Here is a 20,035-nt window from a genome sequence, read left to right as displayed (position 1 = left end):
ATATTACTAAATTAGATGGATACAATTTCTGCTCTTTTGGAGACTTCAGTATCTGGAACACATTAGGCATTTATGTACTGAATAGATGAATATGTCTGAGTTGCTTCGTCTAAACTGTTAGAATAATACTCTCATTCCCCTTACCAACATACATACATGTACTTGTAGATGGGAATTATTTACATGATAGTCCTCCCAATTTTATGACCTAGAAATGTTATATCCCAATTTTCCACGTTCAGAATTGTGAAAGACTAGATACCGTAAACAATCTCTCACTGCAGAACAATTATATCCTGGATAGAATGCATTTTTGTGACATTAATGATTTTTGCAAGGAGGCAAAGTGATCTTCAAGGCCCCCCTTTTTCCAAAAAAATAAACAGATAAATAAATCAAGGCAAGGAAGATCTTACAATCTGTAGTTAGAATAGTGAATGATGCTGATAGCAGATTCAGGATACTGATCTTGTGGCTAACCAGATTGGGGAGCTGAGCTTGGACTCCTGTAGTCCAGATTTTTGGGAGTGCCCTCAAGCCATTGACAAAATTAGAAATAGTCCCCAACTGTACCAAAGCCCAAAGATTACCCTTAGTCTAATATCAGAAAATGAACTCACCATCAAAGATAAATTTTAAGAAAGCACCATAAGCAAGGGTTGGCAAAAGTTTCCTGTAAATGCCAGGATAGTAAATATTTAAGCTTTGTGGGTCATATAGTCTTTGTTGTACCTATTCAGCTCTTCCATTGTAGTGGGAAAACAGCCATAGAAGATATATAATAAATGAATCAACATGACTATCTTCAGATAAACTATTCACGAAAACAGGTAACAGGCCAAATTTGGCCTGCAACCAGTTTACTAACCCCTGCAGAAGAAGGTGGAGTAGAGGAGAATAATGGCTGTGTTTGAATACTGATGAAAAATAAATTCTAAGGTCCATAATATCCCAACCAAGATGATAAAGAGAAAGTCAGGCTTTCATCAAGTGAACTGCATGACACCAAAGACAAAAATAAAACAAAAACAACTATAGAGAAAAAGATAACAAAATTTTTGGCAAAGAATTTCTCTGTCCAGTGATTCTAGTGATTCCAGATTTGTTTTTTTGGTCTTTTCTGTATTTGGATAATAAGTATGCTTATGCTGGACATTTGATAAATGAGGGAGAAAACACCCAAATTTGTTAAATATATGAAAGACCAAAGTCAAGGACATAATCTAAGAAAAACTACTTTCCATGGTTCCAAAAGCTGCAGAGAGCCAGTAAATATCAGGCTGAAGTAATTGGCTTCATTTTGGGTAGTAAAGGGATCGCTAAAAACTTAATGTATTTTTTGGGATAAAAGTCAAAACAAAATGACCTTGAGTTAAGTAAGAATTATTTGCCAAAAATTTAAGAACCACATAATAGAAGAAGACTTAGAGATTACCTACCCCAAACTTTACACCATTGTAAACCTCATTTTCACTCCACATCACAAAAATATATTAATAAAAACAATTAGAGACTAGGCAAAATATAAAAGTATGGAAAAAAAAAACCCTACAAATGCAAGAATTTCAGCTTTACCTGATATCCTGATAACAGGAAGGAAATATTTGTGATCTTCTATGAAAAAAATAATAAATATTATCATAGTACTTACCATTTATTGAGTGCTTAAAGTGTGTCAAGCATGGTACTAAGAACTTTCTATGTGGTTTTGCATTTGGGCCTTATGACAGTCCTTTTAGTTTGATGTCTTAATTATCTCCCATTTTATAATGACTGTAACTGAGGCTTTATTCAGATTGACTAGTTACTCAAAATACTGTAAGTTTCAGAGCTGGAATCAATAACCAGACCACCTGATGCCCATGCAGAAATTTTGCCTTAACCACAAGTCATATGGGCTGAAAGGCAAGTTTAGGTAATTGTTGTGCTTATTATCTGCCTATATTTATATGTTCTCTGTGCTTTAAAAAGTGCAGAGGAGCAGTTAAAGATGACCTTGAAAGCATGGGTGAGGGGCAAGGAGTTTTTTAACTTGGTGTGAAAGGGAGGAAGCCTGGTGCAGTATAGAAGAGTCCACTGATAAAAATGAAAATAATTTTTAAAAATGAAAAAAAATTCTTTTTTAAAGATTTTATTTATTTCTGAGAGGGACAGCACCAGCACGAGTGGGGGTTTGGGGGTATAGGGCAGAGGGAGAGAGGACAGAGAGAGAAGCAGACCCCCTAACTGAGCAGGGAGTCCAATGCTGGACTCAATCCCAAGACCCTGAGATTGTGACCTGAGCTGAAGGCAGATGCTTAACCAACTGAGGCACCTGGGGACCCAAAAGTGTAGATAATTCTTTGTACATGTAGCAATCAGGTACTGAACTAGAGTGACTCTTATATGTAGTTTTGATTTCTTACACATAATTTTGTATATGGCAGAAGCTTTTAACTTAAGTTTTTTTTTTTCTAGTGGAAAGAGTAAAAGAACAATTAAAACTTTCTTTGGAAAACAAGAATGGCATAGTCCAAACTGGTGAATTAACAGTTGTGCTCGATGGACTGACGATTGAACAAGAAAATCTAACAAACTGCAGCTCATCTCCAACCAGTAAGATAACTTTACGTGATTTTAAAATTTGAAGGGGAAAAAAAACCTAGCAAGAAGTATATAAAAACCTGCTTGCTTGCTTTCTTGTTGTTCAGTAGAAATACAGCAAAATGGTGATGCCTTACATGAAAATGGAGAGCCTTCAGCAAGACCAACCTCCAGGTAGATTATCTTATTTTAGTATTTGTGGCAAGATAATGTAACATTTCCCATATATGAAGTTTTAGATTTTATATATAATCTTTAGTTTAGAGTTTGCTATACAATTTAAAAGTTTCTATCTAAACAGGTCATTTCTTTGAATTCTTATAAAAGTAATTTTTAAAGAAATAACTTCATTGAGATATAACACACATACCAAAAGGTTTATTGTTTTTTAAAGTCTATATCTCAGTAGATTTGGCTGTAACTGTTACTACTATCTAATTTCAGAAATTCTCATCAGCCTTAAAAAGAGATGCTATACTCATGAGCTGTTTCTCCTCATTCCTTTCTCCTCCCAGATTCTGGCAGCTGCTAATCTACTTTTTGTCCCAGTGGCTTTGCCTATTCTGGCCATTTCGTAGAAATAGAATCATACAATATGTCACCTTCTATTACTGACTGTTTTTACTTAGTCTAAGGTTCATGTTGAGACATGTATCAGTTCTTCATTTTTTTTTTTTATTGGAAATGGCTTCTTAAAATCTGTATTTAGGCATATTTTATCAATAAATAGACTCAAATAATGTGGGAAAATGGATTCTTTTTACAATATGAATTGGCAGCTTCCTGTAGATCACTATAAGATACATGCTCCACAGATAGTGGTCTTTCCTCAGAAGTCACCCTGCCATCTCCAAGCTGCCTTGCATTCATGTTTGATGACAATTAATAAAAGCTTTCTACTTAGAATATTTTAAATTAGAATAAAACATATAATAGGTCAAATGTAATGGAGTGAATCCCTGAAAATGTAAAAGTATATTGCTGTAAAATTGACTTGTTAATTTGAAAAAAACATGCTGATAGGGGTGTCTGGGTGGCTTGCTTAGTTGAGCATCTGACTCTTGGTTTCAGCTCAGGTCATGATCTCAGGGTTGTGAGATCAAGCCTCATGTCAGTCTTGAGATTCTTGAGATTCTCTCTTCCTCTCCCTTTGCCCCTCCCATTTGTGTACGTGCTTACACTCTCCCTGTCTCTCAAATAAATACATAAATCTTTAAAAAAAACCATGCTGGCATATGACAAAGTGTTGCTTCTAGTAATACACAGAATTACTAACATCATTACTCCTAAAATGACAAATGATTCTCATAGAACATTTGAACAGATAACTATATCTTCTGAATATATATTTGGCTTACATATGAGGAAATTAAGAACTAGGAGGGTACAATTAGGTAGATTAAAAAATTTTTTTAAAGATTTTATTTATGTATTCATGAGAGAGACAGAGAGAGGCAGAGACAGGCAAAAGGAGAAGCAGGCTCCCTGTGGGAAACCCAGTGCAGGACTCAATCCCAGAACCCTGGCTGGGATCATGCCCTGAGCCAAAGACGTTCAACCACTGAGCTACCCAGGCGTCCCTGTTTTTATAATCTTTGAAATACAATTTTAGATGGGTAAAGGAGCTTGAATCACCACCAGTCTATAACCTAATGTTGTTTATTGCATAGAGATAGTAAGACATTTTGAATGAAAGATTAGATCTACAGCTTCAGGGAGAACTTCAAGTGAGTTCTTATACTTAAACTCCTGGATCACTGATTCTTGCTTAGTGGCTGGGGAGGGCTGTACAAACCAGAAGAATCACTTGGGAGCTTCCTTCAAACTTCACTTACACAAACTTCTTCCTGAAGACATCTCGTTCAAAATATATAGGTGACAAAGGAAAGGAGAGTGGCATTCATTCATTTATTCATTTTTCATAAGATATTTATTAAGTGCCAGACACTAGTCTAACCACTAACAGTCCTGGCCCTGTTCTGGTGAAATTGCATTCTGGTGGGATGAAGGTAGATAGTAAACAAGTGAAGAAATAAAGTAGGTAATTGGCGATAGTGGTAAGAACTATGAAGTCATTGAAATAGGACAAGATGACAGGAATGGAACGGAGCCTGTTTTAAAGAGAGATGTCAGGGGAATCCTCTCTGAAGAAGTGCCATTTAAGCTACAATTAAAAAGCCAAAAATATGCTATCCGTGCAGAGTTCTGACAGGAGAGCCTTATTCTAGACAGAGGATAGCAATTGCAAAGACCTTGAGTTTATCTTTTGTTAATTTATGCTCTACAAGTTCTTCCAACTCTAGAATATAATATTTAACCTTTTTTTGGATTATCTTGTAGTCATTATAATATTACTATCTGTGTATAATAATTTGTAATTAACATTTGAAGATTTTACAGCATGTTTTCGTATTCTCTAAAATTGATACATAGTATATTTGCTGCAAGGTAAGCAAGGAGGAAGTTGAAGAGAAATAGATTACAAATAGATGGGCAGGGCTTAGGGACATGATCTGATTTTTATATATTTTAAAAAACATTAAGACTGCTTTGTGGAGGGCACATACAGGGTGGCCTGTATATTTGGAAAAACTCTCCTGTTAACTTATGTGACATCATCTAACTCCCTATCCACTGCCAGTAAGATTTAAAAACTTTGGCAGTTGTAGAATTATTTATTTGCAGTTCATGTGCTATAAATTTTTGTAACTCTGCAATATAATACTTATGTTTTCTGATTATCATGTACCCCTTAGTTTAATGCCAGTACATTGTAATGTGTAATCAGTATTTGAAGACCTTTTCACCTTATTTTTCAGTATTCAATAAAATTACAGTAGTTTGGAAATGATTTTTAAAAGTTCCATAAGCTTTTTAAAATACTTTTAGAGCATTTTTTTTTTTTTTAGATGTTATTCATTTATTCATGAGAAACACACACACACACAGAGTGAGAGAAAGAGGGGGGCAGAGACAAGGCAGAGGGAGAAGCAGTCTCCACACAGGGACTCGATTCCGGGACTCCAGGACCACACCCTGGGCCTAAGGCAGGCACCAAACCACTGAGCCACCCAGGGATCCCCTAGAGCATTTTAATATAAAGATTATTCTTAGACTTTAAATATTTAAAATGTACGACTTGATCAAAATGGATTCATTTTGATTTAGTATGTGTATATATCTGAGTGTACAGATATCTGCTAGTGTGGATACACTTGGAAATGAAAGTAAATTTTAATGTAATAAAAGTATGCTCTTTTTTTCATTACTCTTTCTACCTATCACTTTGCTTTAATATTAAGAATTTGGTAAAGGTTTCCTATGACAATTTTAATGGAAAGTTAATTGTACTTATTAAAGAAAAGCATCTTTTTTTTTAAGGTTGGCTGTTGAAGGTACCAATGGAATAGATAATCATGTACCCACAAGCACTCTAGCTCAAAACGCATGCTGTTCATATGTAGTTAATGGAGACAACACGCCTTCATCTCCGTCTCAGGTTGCTGCCAGACCCAAAAATGCACCAGCTCCAAAACCACTCACATCTGAGCCTGCCAATGACACTGGTAAGCATGGTGATTTATGACTCATTGTTTAAATGAAAACTAAATTAAACTTTATGTACCTGTGCCTACACTTTTTACTGCACAATCTTCCTTAATCTTCAGTTTTATGATAGGAATGTAACGATCACAATACCTGAAATATTTTCTAATAATTTGAATTTTTCTAGATTATTTAGTAGGATATTCCAAATATATATTTAGCTTAGAAATAACAATACATTTCACTAAGCATGTTCTTATATGTTAGTTAGATTCTTAGGCTTCATGCCACAGATATTTTTGGAAATAATTAGATAAAGGGGCAGTTATTTATTAAGTTCACTCCTAATTCATGAAAAGTATAAGAATGATGAATGCTTATTTCAGAAAGGCTTATATCACTACTCTGTATCATTCTTGTCATCATCCTCCATTTAAACTCTGGAATTTGGTGTGTTAGCTTTTCTTTCTAAAATACTTAGCTGTTTGAGTAGATTGGTGAAAGTATCCACTGACCAGTAGATAGTTGCGTGGTTTAATGTTTGAGTATAATCAGATGTTGATGCAAAAGGGAGGAGGACTTACTAAGGCTCTCCCTGTTGCAGGATCTCTTATTTATACTCCATAGCTTGTCAGGTACTTTATAGGCCCTTCCCATTGGGAGCAAATTCACTTCCCACGTTCTTCTCTTATTTATCCTTGCCCAAAATTTCAGGGTGACAGTAAAACACAAGGGGAACTAGAATTGAAGGCTCCATTATAAGTAATTCCCACAACATTCACAGTAACTACTAGGAAACATAGGATAATCATAATAGCTAATGTTTGTGCTATCAATGTTCTAAACACTGAATGTCTGTTTAGTGATTTAACTTTCACCATAATAAATTGAAATAGATACTAAGATCTTTCCCTTTTTTCCTGGGAGGAACTGAGGCACAGAGATCACAGTTAGGGAGTAGAAGAGCTGTAACTGACATCCACCTTGACTGACCCTACCTCTTTCAACTCTCTGCCCTCTGCCTCCCTGTTCACTGTGTTGTGTGTGATTTTTATAGTGTCTCAAAGTCATACCATTCATCTTTTATACTCTGATGGGCTTCAAATAATACTCCCTCATCCAGCTTAGTGATTGTTTTTAACCTCTTCTGATAAATGTTGGTGACATCTGACAAAACAGTCCCCTGTGTCATCATTCTATTGGCTGGTTTAGAGAGACTTCTGGAATCTCTTCTGTTGGTAGCAACCACTCTGCTAATGTTTTTTGTGTGATCTGTCATCCTTTAGAAGGAGGATGAATTCAGGTACTTCTCAAGGAGTGGGGTAATCTTTAAGGCATTAGTGCAAATATGGTATTTATTTTTCTAACCAAGAACTTTAAAAGTCAGTTTTCATGTTGGAGTGGGAGTATGGGTAGGAGTGTGCATATTCAGTGTATAACTCATTACATGTTTTAATCCCATACTAAAATCTTTAAAACCAAAAGGATGTTTTGGTAAACAACTTTGATGGCAAAACGACTAGAACTGATTTGAAGGTATTTATATTTCATCATGATTAGTGTATCTCTGCATTTTGCCACAAAAATATTGTGTAATTACAGTGTGTAGCTCCTAAGCCTTCTCACATACTACTGTAATATACAATATATGTGCCATATTAATTTCCTAAGTTCTGAAAAGTGACAGATTCTGGAATATACTTTGCCCCCTGGGTTTCAGATAAGGGATTATGGGCCTGTGCTAAGGAATTTTAAGACAAATAATTTCATTCTACCAGAGACAGTATTATACAAGAGAGTTTTGCGGGGAGATTTTTTCTCTCTCTCTTGTTCATTTGACAAAGTTTTTTTTTTTGTTTTTTTTTTAATTAATTAATTCATGAGAGACACAGAGAGAGAGAAAGAGGCAGAGACACAGGCAGAGGGAGAAGCAGGCTCCATGCAGGGAGCCTGACGTGGGACTCAATCCCGGGTCTCCAGGATTATGCCCTGGGCTGAAAGAGGCGCTAAACCACTGAGCCACCAGGGCTGCCCCATCATTTGACAAAGTTTTGATTAAGAAGGTCCATTTGATAAGTAAGTTGCTATAAATATTAATTATTTTAGGCTAAAATAGGCAGTTTGTATGGTTCTGTATCTTGATACAGTTTGTAATCTCTCCAGTTAAATTGTCTCTCCATACAATTTCAAAATCAGGAAATTGGCGTTGACAAAACATTTCGCCAGTTACACCTGTGTTGTGTGTGTGTATATAGTTCTGTGCAGTTTTCTCATGTCTGGCATCATGTAGCTGCCACTGCAATCAAGATACAGAACCGCGCCATCGCCAAAGGCCTGTGTACTCGAACACTACCTCCTTCATAGCCACCCACTTCTTCCAAGTGTGAATAGACTTTAAAGAAACTTAAAGTGCTTATATATAGAAGTAGTTCTTCATGTCACACTTTTAAAAAGGAGTAAGAATGATACGCAAATACTCCAGTATTTCTGCCTTTTTCTACTTTATTTGAATAGTTACAGTAAGGGCAAATGCATGGTGCTTTGAGATGTACATATCATAAAGCACAAGAGAAACTTCTCAAGGATTAAACAAAGTAGGCAGATATGTCTTGTAACCCACATGTCATAATGGCTGAATTAAGGATTGGGATACATTCATTAAGAAACCAAGTCAGTGAGTGGCACCTGGGTGGTTCAGTCAGTTGAGCATCTGACTCTGGATTTGCACTTGGATCACAGTCTCCGGGTCCTGGGATCAAGCCCTTCATTGAGCTCTGTACTCAGAATGTAGTCTGCTTGGACTTCTCTCCCTCTGTCCCTCCCTCTGCCTGGACATGTGCTCTCTGAATAAATAAATAGAGATAGATAAATAGATTAAATAAATAAATCACCCCAAGTCCATGGGTGTGGTCTTTTATCTATAGAGAAGGAAATGCTTCTTTGCATAAACTTCTACTACCCTACCTGTCACACATTTTAAATACTAGCTTACATATAATTCTCCATATTCTTTCATGAGCAAAGAACCTATGATCCTGACCTCACTCCTCTTTCTCTGCCTTCCATTTTCCTTCAAACATCTTTATATCATGTTAACAGATGTTTATTTTGCAGCTACCATAGATAGATGTTGATTTTACAGGAGGACGCTGCTTGGTGGCTGGGTACATACACATCAGAGTTTCTCAGTTTAAGCACTGTTGACGTCTTGGGCCAGAAATTCTTTATTGTGGATGGCTGTCCTGTGTATTGTACATTCCTGACCTATACCTACTAGATGCCAGTAACATCCTCTCTTTCCCCTAGTTGTGACAACCAAACATAGCTTCAGACATTGTAAAAATGTCTTTGGAGTGGGGGACAAATTTGTTTCCAGTTGAGAACCACTGATATATCTATCTGTCTATCTATCTATCTATCTATCTAATCTCTCCAGTTAAAGATATGCCATCCTACCCTGCCCAGAATTTCCCATTATTAACATTTTGCATTACTGTGGTATATTTGTTACAATTAATGAACCAGTATAAATACATTATTATTAACTGTAGTCCATAGTTTTCATCAAGGCTCACCCCTTGTGTTATATGGGTTCTGTGAGATTTAAGAAATGCATGTTGTTGGGGCGCCTGGGTGGCTCAGTGAGTTAAGCGCCTGACTCTTGATCTCAGGGTTGTGAGCCCCGTGTTGGGCTCCACGCTGGGCATGGAGCCTACTTCAAAAATAAAATAAATGAAAAGAAAAGACATGCATGTTGTCATATACTCACCAGTACATGACATGTTGTACTGTACTCACCAGTACAGTATCATAAGGGATTGTTTTACCATTCTCAAACTCCCCCATGCTCTACCTGTTTATCCTTTTCCCCATATTCCTAGCAACCAGTGATCTTTTCACTATCTCTATAGTTTGGCCTTTTTCAGAACATCAGATGTTTGGAGCTTTCTTTGACTTAGTAGTATGCATTTAAGGCTCCTCAATATCTTTTTGTAGCTTGACATCTCATTTCTCATACTGCCGAATAATATTCCATTGTATGGATATACCTAAATTTGCTTATCCATTAACCTTGAAGCATCTTGGTGGCTTCCAGCTTTTGGCAATTATAAATATAGCTGATATAAACATTCATGTGCAGTTTTTTTCAACTTAACTGGATTGAGGACCATGGCTGCTGGATTATATAATAAGAGTATGCTTATTTTTGTAAGAAACTGCAAAACTGTCTTCCAAATTGGCTGCACCCTTTTGTTTTCCCACCAGCAATAAGTGATATTTTCCTCTTGCTCTGCTTCCTTACCAGTATTTGCATATTAAGGAGAGTTTATTATTTTTATTTTTAACAGTGTTGAATCTTCCATCCAGAGGTGTTTTATGTCTCTCTCCATCCATTTTGTTTTAAAATGTCTCTTAGTAATGTTTTCTGGCTTGTTTAGATAGGTCTTGAGGGTAATTTTAATGTTGAACTTGTATAGGGTCATTGTGCTAAAATGTTTTAATCGGTACTAAGTTTTTTAGTTTATTCTGATGAGTGTTCGAAATAAGCTTACCCTCTGTGAATGAGTTTTATCTTTTTATTTCCAATATTTTTCACTTTTTTCTTGTCTTAATGCATTGTCAAAGTAAGCAGCAATATTGGAATGGTGATTGTGATCTTCCTTGTTTTGTTCCTGATTTTAATTTGTTTCTGACCTTAATGGAAATTCTTCTAATGTCTTACAGTTCATATATGATGCTTACTGTGGGTTTCTGATGGGTAATCTAGATTGTTTACTAATTTTTCTTGATTCCTTTTTTAAAGTGTTTTGTCATGGTTTTATTGAAAGCTTTTTGGTTTGGATTGCAAATAGTCATACTACTTTTTTAAATGTTTGCACAGTCCGACTTCCTAATATAATTTCCTAATGTTGAGCCATCTTTTAATTTATTTAGTTTCAACTTTAGGGTTATATTATCCTTACAGAATAAATTAAGAAACTCCATTTTTCTTTTTCTTCTCTAATGTACTGTGCCACTTTAAATAACACAGAAATGATCTGTTCATTGAAGGGTTTATAGAATTTTCTGAGAAAACTTAAGGGAGTCTTGTGCTCTTTCGTGGAATAATATTAGATCTTTCATCACCTTTTTCGTATTTATGTGGTGACTTTTTCTTTCTCTTTTTTACTTTCTTTTTAAAGATTTTTAAAGTAATCTTTCCACCCAATGTGGGGCTTGTATTCAACACCTCTGAAATCAAGAGTCACTTGCCCCACTGACTGAGCCAGCCAGGTGATGAGTCTTTTCAATTTTTCTTTCTCTTGACATAGTTAATATATTTCAAAAATTAGCTTTTTTTTTTTTTAAGCATTTACACACTCAGGGTGGGGCTCAAGAGATCAAGAGTCACATGCTCTACCAACTGAGCCAGCCAGGTGCCCCTTAGTTCATATATTTGAGACTTATAAAGTGGTTCTAACATATATTTTTCTTTATAAAACCCAGAAAGGTACACTTCATGTCTTCTCTAACTTTACTGGTAAGAATTCATCTGAAGCATTTGTTAAAAATAACAGATTCCCAGACTCTTCCTTAGAGATTTCCCATAGAAATTCAGTTAAGTCTAGGATAGGAACTAAGATCTGTATTTTCAATGAGATCCCAGCTGATTCTTATCAAGTAAGTTAGGAAATTCTGATCTGTTTTATTGGTCTTTTAATTTCTTTTACCATTTTTCCTGCCTGGCGCTGGAATTGATTGCTAAGCTCATTTATTGCCATTCTTTCTTATATCCTTAGGTACTTTGGCTTTGTCTAGGAGCACTTGATACAAGTGTTTTCATTGCTATTAATTTCCCTAAAGTTTATAATTTCATGATTATTTCTTTTTTAACTCAGTATTATTTAATTTCTCTTCTAAGCAAATTGTGGATTGGGGGAGAGCTACCATTTTTATAGACATAAAAATATCATTTTTTTCACCAGTAAAATGGGAATAATGCTGTTACCTGTCTCAGCATTGTACTGTAAAGACCAATTAAGATAACCCTTAAACAGATTATGTCAGTAAACATTTTAATAAGTTGTATTTTATTGTTTGTTTCTATTTCTTGTAGTTAGAATATGGTCTCATTGTATAATTGGGGATTTTCCTTTGGTGTTTTACATCTCAGGTTTTCTAAAAGTTCTTAAGAGGTGTTTGGATGGAAAATGTATATAGTGGAAACTCAAAGCTACCTATCTCTAACTGTAATTTAAGTCAGATGTGTTATCAAATCCTTCATACACTTAATTAATATTTCTACTAAACTCTTTAATCTGCATAGTTTTGAAAGAAGTATGTTGTTTATTTCTTCCTCTGTGATTTGTCTTTAATTTATTGATTTAGCAAATATTTATTGTTTTCATGTGCCAAGAATTTTCTAACAGTTGGTGGATACAAGAGTGAATACAATTAAGTTCACACTCTGAACTTCATAATGAAAAAAAATAAATACATAAAATGATTTCAGAACATGAGAAACTAAACAGCTTAGGGACTGGTCAGAACAGCATTAAATAAGGTACTCAAGCACTGCCTCAATTGCATTTTGAAGATGTAATTGAGCATGTACTACAAATGATGAGAAGAAGCCAGTCATGAGTATTCTGATACCATGGGAACTGTAAGTGCACATCTCTGAGTGGGAAGGAGTTTACTGTATGCAAGAACAGAAGGAAACCATTGTGAGAAATCAGGGGTAGACGTGGAGCAGATTAATTTCATCATAGGCTGTGGTAAAGAGTTTAGAATTTATTCTGGTAGTAATGGGAATCCACTGGTGTATCCAATTAGGATAGTGAAAAGATCTGTTAAATGTTTTGAAAAAGATTTCTTTGGACTGTCATTTGGAAAATGAGTTGTAGTTAGACAAAAGAAAAAGCAAGCAGACTAAAATTAAGAGGTTGTTGCCAGTATTGAAAGCAAGAAATGATGGAGCAGGAGGTAGTGGTGCGATGGAGAGAAGTGCTGAGAGCACTTGCTGTTGAATTTTTATAAGAGAGAAGTTTCTGCCTTGAATGAATGGTGTTACTTAGTATTTCATTCTTTCTCTAACAGTTTGTGTTTTGTGTACTGTACTGTGTTTTAGTATGCATAAAGGTTTATGACTGTTAACTTCTTTTATTCTTTTCCGATTTGGTGTTATTTTGCTTTGAAAAGAATACTGCTAAGCCTTTCCATTTTTGGACATTAATTTATGCACTGTTGAAGAATAAATATTAAATGAGATAATTTTTAAAGTGAAAATCATATGCAGGACACCAGAATTTAGTCTATGAACATTTTTTTTCATTTCTCTATGTTATCTAACAGTGTTTGGTATGGGGTAACTGTAAATATTTTCTTTCTTGTATTTTTTTTCCTCCAAAGCCATTCTCTCCCCCATATTTGGACAGAACTCGATTCATTCTCTTGGTTTTTTTGGTTTTTTTTGTAATTAGTTTGATTCCTTTAATAGTACATTTCCTTTCTACCATTTAAGTCTTTTTCCTTCTTTAAAAATCTACCTGAAGATTCTATTACTCTTAATTAAGTCTCCCTCTCCCCATTTCAATTAGAATTTTATGTGGAATTTTCTAATAGGTTTTGGTCAATAATCTATTCTCCTTCTAGTTTTAACTTGACTTACTTTAATAGGGATACATAATTGAAATTCATCAATCACATTTAAAATGAATATTAAGGGATCCCTGGGTGGCGCAGCGGTTTGGCGCCTGCCCTTGGCCCAGGGCGCGATCCTGGACACCCGGGATCGAGTCCCACGTCGGGCTCCCGGTGCATGGAGCCTGCTTCTCCCTCTGCCTGTGTCTCTGCTTCTCTCTCTCTCTCTGTGACTATCATAAATAAAAAAATTAAAAAAAAATTAAAAAAAAAATTAAAATGAATATTAAGACAACTGTATTAGTGGATCCCAGTACTGAGTCATTCTTCAGAAAGCGTAGAATGAATTTCTGCATCTTTTTTGGCAGTCCCCTGTAGTACTGTTTTCATTAATGCCATTGTATTTCCCCTATTAGCATTTTTGATATTAGCTACTATTTGCATATGAAAAGGGAGATTAAAAGGGATCATTTAAAGTTTTTATATAAACCATGCAGACTTTCACAATTGATCATTTGGAGGAAAGATATGTTATACTCATGTTGGTTTTTCTTTTCCTTAAGGTTATTAGTATGTATATACACACACACAGTTGACCCTTGAGCAAGAGGGGATTTGGAATACCAACATCATACACCTCCCAACCGCCTCCCACCCTACCAATTGAAAGTCTTTGTATCACTTTGGATTCCTCCCACAAATGTAACTACTAATAGCCTATTGTTGACCTTGAAGCCTTACCAGTAACATAAAGTCAGTTAACACTTATTTTGTATATTATATACTGCCTTATTACAATACAGTAAGATAAAGAAAATGTTAAAATCATAAAGAAGATTCGTACTGTATTGGAAAAAATCTGCAAATACATGGACCTGCATAATTCAAATCTGTGTTGTTCCAGGGTCAACTGTATCCTTTAATTTACATGTTCATCTCTAAAATGTGAGCAGGAAAAAATACAATCTAATTTTATTTTCATCAGTACCTGATACAGTACTCATGGTGAATTAAGTACTAAATAAGTGTACCTAGTGAGTTGTTTGCTTTGTCATTCCTTGGTAGTTCATCTTACTGATTTTTCTCTTTTCAGTTAATGGAGAATCATCCTCATCTGCACCAACTGATAATGCTTCCGTCATGGGTACTGCAATAGTATCTGAAGAAACCGCCTTGTCTTCAAATTGCACTAATACTACTGTTGAAGATCCTCCAGTTCAAGAAATACTGGCTTCCTCAGAAAACAATGAATGTATTCTTTCTAACAGTGCAGCATTTGGATCTGAAGCTAGAAGTACTTTAGACCCTGCTGCCTCTAATTCTGGAAATAATTCTGCTTTTGAGGCAGCCAAATTAAGACAGCCAGATGGGTGTGTGGAACCTGTAAGGCAACAGTCTGGAAATACCAACACAGAAACTTTGCCATCAGGGTATGTTAAATATATTTTTTATAAGTTTCACTTAGATTTGAATAGCAGCTTTTTGGTAATACGACTGTTGAATTTATATATAAAATTTTTGCATTGGTTAGTAATTTGAAATCAAAGTTGGAATCTGATACAATTTGCCACAAATCAAGTACTTTTTAAAACAGGGAACAATTACTTATGAAGTATGTGCAGTGTGAAGGGAAAAGAAAAAACCTTGTGTTAATTTGCAAGACATTCTTGATTTGATTCTTGGTTTATTTTTACTGTTAGATAAGACTGGGTAGCACTACATAATTACCTCACTTCCCTAGCTTCCTTTATGGTCTGCTCCCCAGGCCCAGCATAGCTAGCCATCCTTTTTCTCAGCACTGAGTGCTGGAAAAGTCACCTAACCCTGCTAATAGCTCTATTGCAAACTCAGTTTTTCGTTACTGCTTAATAATTCCTAATCTCTTTTAAATTTCTCACTGAAAATATTCAGCTTCCTGAGATTTCCTTTAAAGGGTTATTCTGTGTGTGTATTCCATTTGGTCATGTCTCCCAGATTTATATAACAGGTTTTTTTTTTTTTTACTCGGCTCTAATGATACTAATATGAGTCACTCATTATCTCTGACTTCAAAAAGCTTATTTATAGTGACTTAGACTTGTAAACATATATGTGGTACAGTTTGACTATGGTATAGTAGAAGTATGGATGCGGTGCTTTCTTACACAACAGCAGTTAGAATGGTTCCCTTTGGAGCTGTTGAAATTGTACTTCTAGAGGTCTTACCTTACTGCCCTCAGTTTTTCATTACAGTCATTTTGCTCATGGCCCCATATTATATTCTGAACTGGTTTTTCAGTGCTCTTTGCTGGCTAATCTGATTCTGCCCACTGCCTATAGTCGTTTCAGCCCTTTTTGGCCTTTGGTCTTCTGGCCACGTGTTCTTCCTCTGTTGGCACTCATACTCTCCCATCACCGTAACTATTAAATCTGTATGTCCAGGCCAGACCTTTTTCTGAGCTTATTTTCAGCTACTTGCTGGAAATCCCCACTTGTTTACTTACCAGCGTTGTAGACCTTACAGTATCTACCTTTTTCTCTCAAAAATCTCTCATTGTCTCTTTGTTTTCTGTTTTGGTAACTTAGTCCTTTATCCTAGTTTCATGAGTCTGCCACTGCGACACATACATATTCAAAAGCTGTGAAGAACCTCATGGTCTGGGGGCACCTGGGTAGCTCAGCGGTTGAGTGTCTGCTTTTGACTCAGGGCGTGATCCTGGGGTCGAGTCTTTCATGAATAAATAAATAAATCTTTAAAAAGAAAAAAAAGAACCTCATGGTCTGATGGGAGGGTAAAGATAAATAAGGAGCAACTATACTGTACAGTTAAGGCTGGGCTAGAGGTACGTTTAGCAAGCTGTGGACGGGAACATATACAGAGGTCTTTCAGGAGAGTAGCCTACACTATTGAGATCAGAAGATCAGAAAATACTTTCTGAAGGAGATGATCCTTACACAGATTTCTAAAAGAGGGTTAGGAGTTAGTAGAGCAATAATGTAGCCACTAGTGGTAGAAGGAAGGCTTCATTCTCAGTAGAGCCAACTGCATGTTCAGATTTCTAGCATCCATAAAAATGTGTAAGTGGAACTCAGGAAATCGTATTTTGTTACAGCTTGAGTTCAGCATTTGAGGAATTGACATATGTACTGAAGACTAAACAGTCCTATGAAGAATTTTGTATAGTTTTCTGAGAGTGTGGGAGTATTTTCCTGAAAACCATGAATAAACATTAATGACTTTTAAGCAGGATCGTAGTATAGCCCTGTTTGCATTTTAGTTAGGTCATTCATTCTAACTGTGGTGTAGACAGAGTAGGAGTCAAGGAGACAGGATAGCAAACAAACTGGTTTATAAATGAGAGAAGCAGCCATTATGATTTAAAATGGTAGTAAGAACATAAACTTAATTCTATGGGGCCAAATAAATGCTTCAGCATGCCTGTAGCCACCAGATATGATGTTTGTGTTAGGAGACTTTTGTAGTAACCTGGATAAGTGATTTTCAGATTGCAAGTTTGCACCTCATTTGTAGATTGTGACCAGCATTTGAAACATATAATTGAAATAAATCAGTATTGGCTGGAATAGAAAATACTGAAGACTGTCAGTTGTAGTGAGAGTAAACGTCGTTTCCAGAAAGTTTATTTTTCTGGTGGGTGTTTGTGTATATAAAATCTCTGTAAATAGCAATCTAGTACATAAAGAGATGTTTATGTAAACCACATTTCTTATTCTGTAGCTGTCATCAAAAAAAGTTTAGAAGCAGGGGCTCCTGGGTGGCACAGTCAGTTAAGTGTCCCACTCTTGTTTTCAGCTCAAGTCATGATCTCAGGATTCTGGGATTGAGCCCCTTGTAGGGCTCTTTGCTCAGTGTAGAGTCTGCTTTTCCTTCTCCCTCTGCTCCTCACTCCAGCTCGTGCACTCTCTCTCTCATTGTCTTTCTCTCTCTCTCTCAAATAAAATCATTAAAAGATTATTTCTTTTGATTTTAAAAGAAAAGATGCTTTTAAAAAAGAAAAGTCTGGGGATCCCTGGGTGGCTCAGCGGTTTGGCGCCTGCCTTTGGCCCAGGGCGCGATCCTGGAGACCCGGGATCGAATCCCACGTCGGGCTCCCGGTGCATGGAGCCTGCTTCTCCCTCCTCCTGTGTATCTGCCTCTCTCTTTCTCTATGTCTATCATAAATAAATAAATATTTAAAAAAAAGAAAAGTTTAGAAGTTACTAATCCAGATGAAAAAATAGCCAGCACTAAGGTGGATGCTGTTCTCTTGGAGTGATGATAAGATGTGTCCTGGTCGGGACGCCTGGTGGCTCAGCAGTTGAGCATCTGCCTTTGGCTCAGGACATGATCCCGGAGTTCTGGGATCGAGCCCCACATCAGGCTCCCTGCATGGAACCTGCTTCTCCCGACTCTGCCTGTGTCTCTGCCTCTCTGACTCTGTGTGTGTGTGTCTCATGAATAAATAAATAAAATCTTTAAAAAAAAAAAAAAAAAAGATGTGTCCTGGTAATTAGTTGTGAGGTGGTTGAAGGATAGAACAGTGGAACCAAAGTTGATTCTTCTGGCTTAGGCAGTACTCTCTTTGTGTAACTGTCTGAGTTAGCAGTTTTCAAATTTACATTATCTTCTCTCTCTTTCCTCAGAAGTTTCTTAGTTCCTATGTTTCCTGTCTTTGTAACTTGCTCAGTTATTTAGCTAACTACTAGTGGAATCACAGTGCCTGGAATCACAAGTGTTCTGAGAGAAGAGTATTCCAGTCTGGAGAGGACATTTGAGTATTAGGCCAAGCCTTATCTCACCCAGAGACCTTTGCATTTGCCTAGACTTTCGTGTGGAATGTTACTCCTCTGATACCTGCATGACTCATTCAGGTCTCTGCTCAAATGTTAGCTTACTCCAGAGGCCTTTTCTGGTTCCCCCTGTTTAAATCAGGCCCCTCTGCATCCATCCCCTGACCCTGCCTTATTTTTCTCCAGCCTTTTGCTAGGAAAATTTACAAACATGCCTGAAAATTAGAAGAATTTGACAGTGAACACACCTATATGTACCACTAGATTTTGTAATTGACATTTTACTGTTTGCTGATCTCCTGTCTCTTCATCTCTCTATCCATCTAACTTTTATGTTTATTTTATTCTTTTAAAAGTTTTTTTTAATTTATTTATTTATGAGAGACAGAGACAGAGGAGAGAGAGAGAGAAAATGAGAGAGGCAGAGACACAGGCAGAGGGAGAAGCAGGCTCCATGCATGGAGCCCGACATGGGACTTGATCCCAGGACTCCAGGATCACGCCTTGGGCCAAGGGCCAGCGCTAAACCCCTGAGCCACCCAGGCATCTCTCCATCTAATTTTTAAATGCATTTTAGTGGGTTGCAGACATCAGTACATTTTGACCTTCAGTACTTGAGCTTGCATATCATTAGAGTTCAATATTTACTTAAAGTTTTCTAGGTAAAATTTACATAGAAGGAAATGCATAAGACACTATTTTGATGAGTTTTGACAAATGCATACATGGGTTAACCCACACCCTTATCAAGATACTAAATATTATTATCACCCCAGAAAGTTCTCTAAGTACCTTTTTCAGTCAGTCACTGTCCTGATTTTTTTCCACTATAGATTTTAGGTCAGTTTTCCCTGTTACAGAACTTAATATAAATGGAATCAGTATGAACACTTTTGAGTAGGGTTCTTCTAATCAGCATAACTTATATTATTTTTCTTTATAACATTTAGATCACCACGTGACATGTATTTGTGTCTTGTCAGTTTTCTCTCCACTGGACTGGAAAGGGCTTTATTTTGTCCATTTCTATATTCTGATGCCCAAAACTGTGTCTGCTACATAGCAGGCACTCAATAAATATTTGTTAAGTAAGTGAAGTAGTGCTCGATTAAATGATTTTGAGTGAGTAAGCAACTGGGCAAAGGTTCTAGCTTATAAAAACCTTCTGAGGAAATGGTTAACAAAGTCAAAAACTACTAAAAAATTCAAGTAAGAAAAGAACTGAAAGGCACTGCTTGAATTTAACAACAAAGAGATTATTTATTGTTGACCTTTGACAAAGCAGTTCCTGGGAAATGGAGCTGTATTCAGAATGCTGTGTGATAGAGTGAATGAATGGGTGGGGTAGATATGTTTAGAAAACTTTTAAAGAGAGCTGGTATATAAAACTTTTTACCTGTGAACACACAGAGAAAGGAATATTTGGTTGGTAGAAATGCCTAAGAGGAGATACAAAACTGAGGATTAGTTTTTGTTTTATAAAATGGGAGAGACTTAATGGTTAGTGAGTTTC

General features: G+C 36.2%; 1 protein-coding gene and 1 long non-coding RNA gene across 8 annotated transcripts in view; one reads left to right on the top strand and one right to left on the bottom strand.

Annotated features, from left to right (window-relative positions):
• Positions 1-7,330, bottom strand: part of LOC144300388 (uncharacterized) — a 30,648-nt gene extending 23,318 nt beyond the window's left edge. Inside the window, exon 1 of the long non-coding RNA XR_013366995.1 lies at positions 7,203-7,330. This is a non-coding gene — a long non-coding RNA (uncharacterized LOC144300388). The remainder of the gene's footprint in view (positions 1-7,202) is intronic.
• The window catches only part of WWP1 (WW domain containing E3 ubiquitin protein ligase 1), a 117,207-nt gene that overhangs the window by 44,643 nt on the left and 52,529 nt on the right, over positions 1-20,035 (top strand). For 5 of the 7 annotated variants that reach the window (XM_077876356.1, XM_077876359.1, XM_077876358.1 and 2 more), the window contains 4 exons: positions 2,458-2,595; positions 2,691-2,757; positions 5,965-6,149; positions 14,846-15,182. In XM_077876356.1, the coding sequence (XP_077732482.1) occupies positions 2,458-2,595; positions 2,691-2,757; positions 5,965-6,149; positions 14,846-15,182 (727 nt within the window). Of the gene's footprint in view, positions 1-2,457; positions 2,596-2,690; positions 2,758-5,964; positions 6,150-7,331; positions 7,433-14,845; positions 15,183-20,035 lie in introns of those variants that run through there. The other 2 variants (XM_077876357.1, XM_077876363.1) reach the window with 2 other exon arrangements.

This window comes from Canis aureus, chromosome 28, assembly GCF_053574225.1.
Source record: "Canis aureus isolate CA01 chromosome 28, VMU_Caureus_v.1.0, whole genome shotgun sequence".
NCBI lineage: Eukaryota > Metazoa > Chordata > Mammalia > Carnivora > Canidae > Canis > Canis aureus.
The sequence above is the reverse complement of the archived record's forward strand: the minus strand, read 5'-3'. Positions and strand labels throughout refer to the sequence as shown.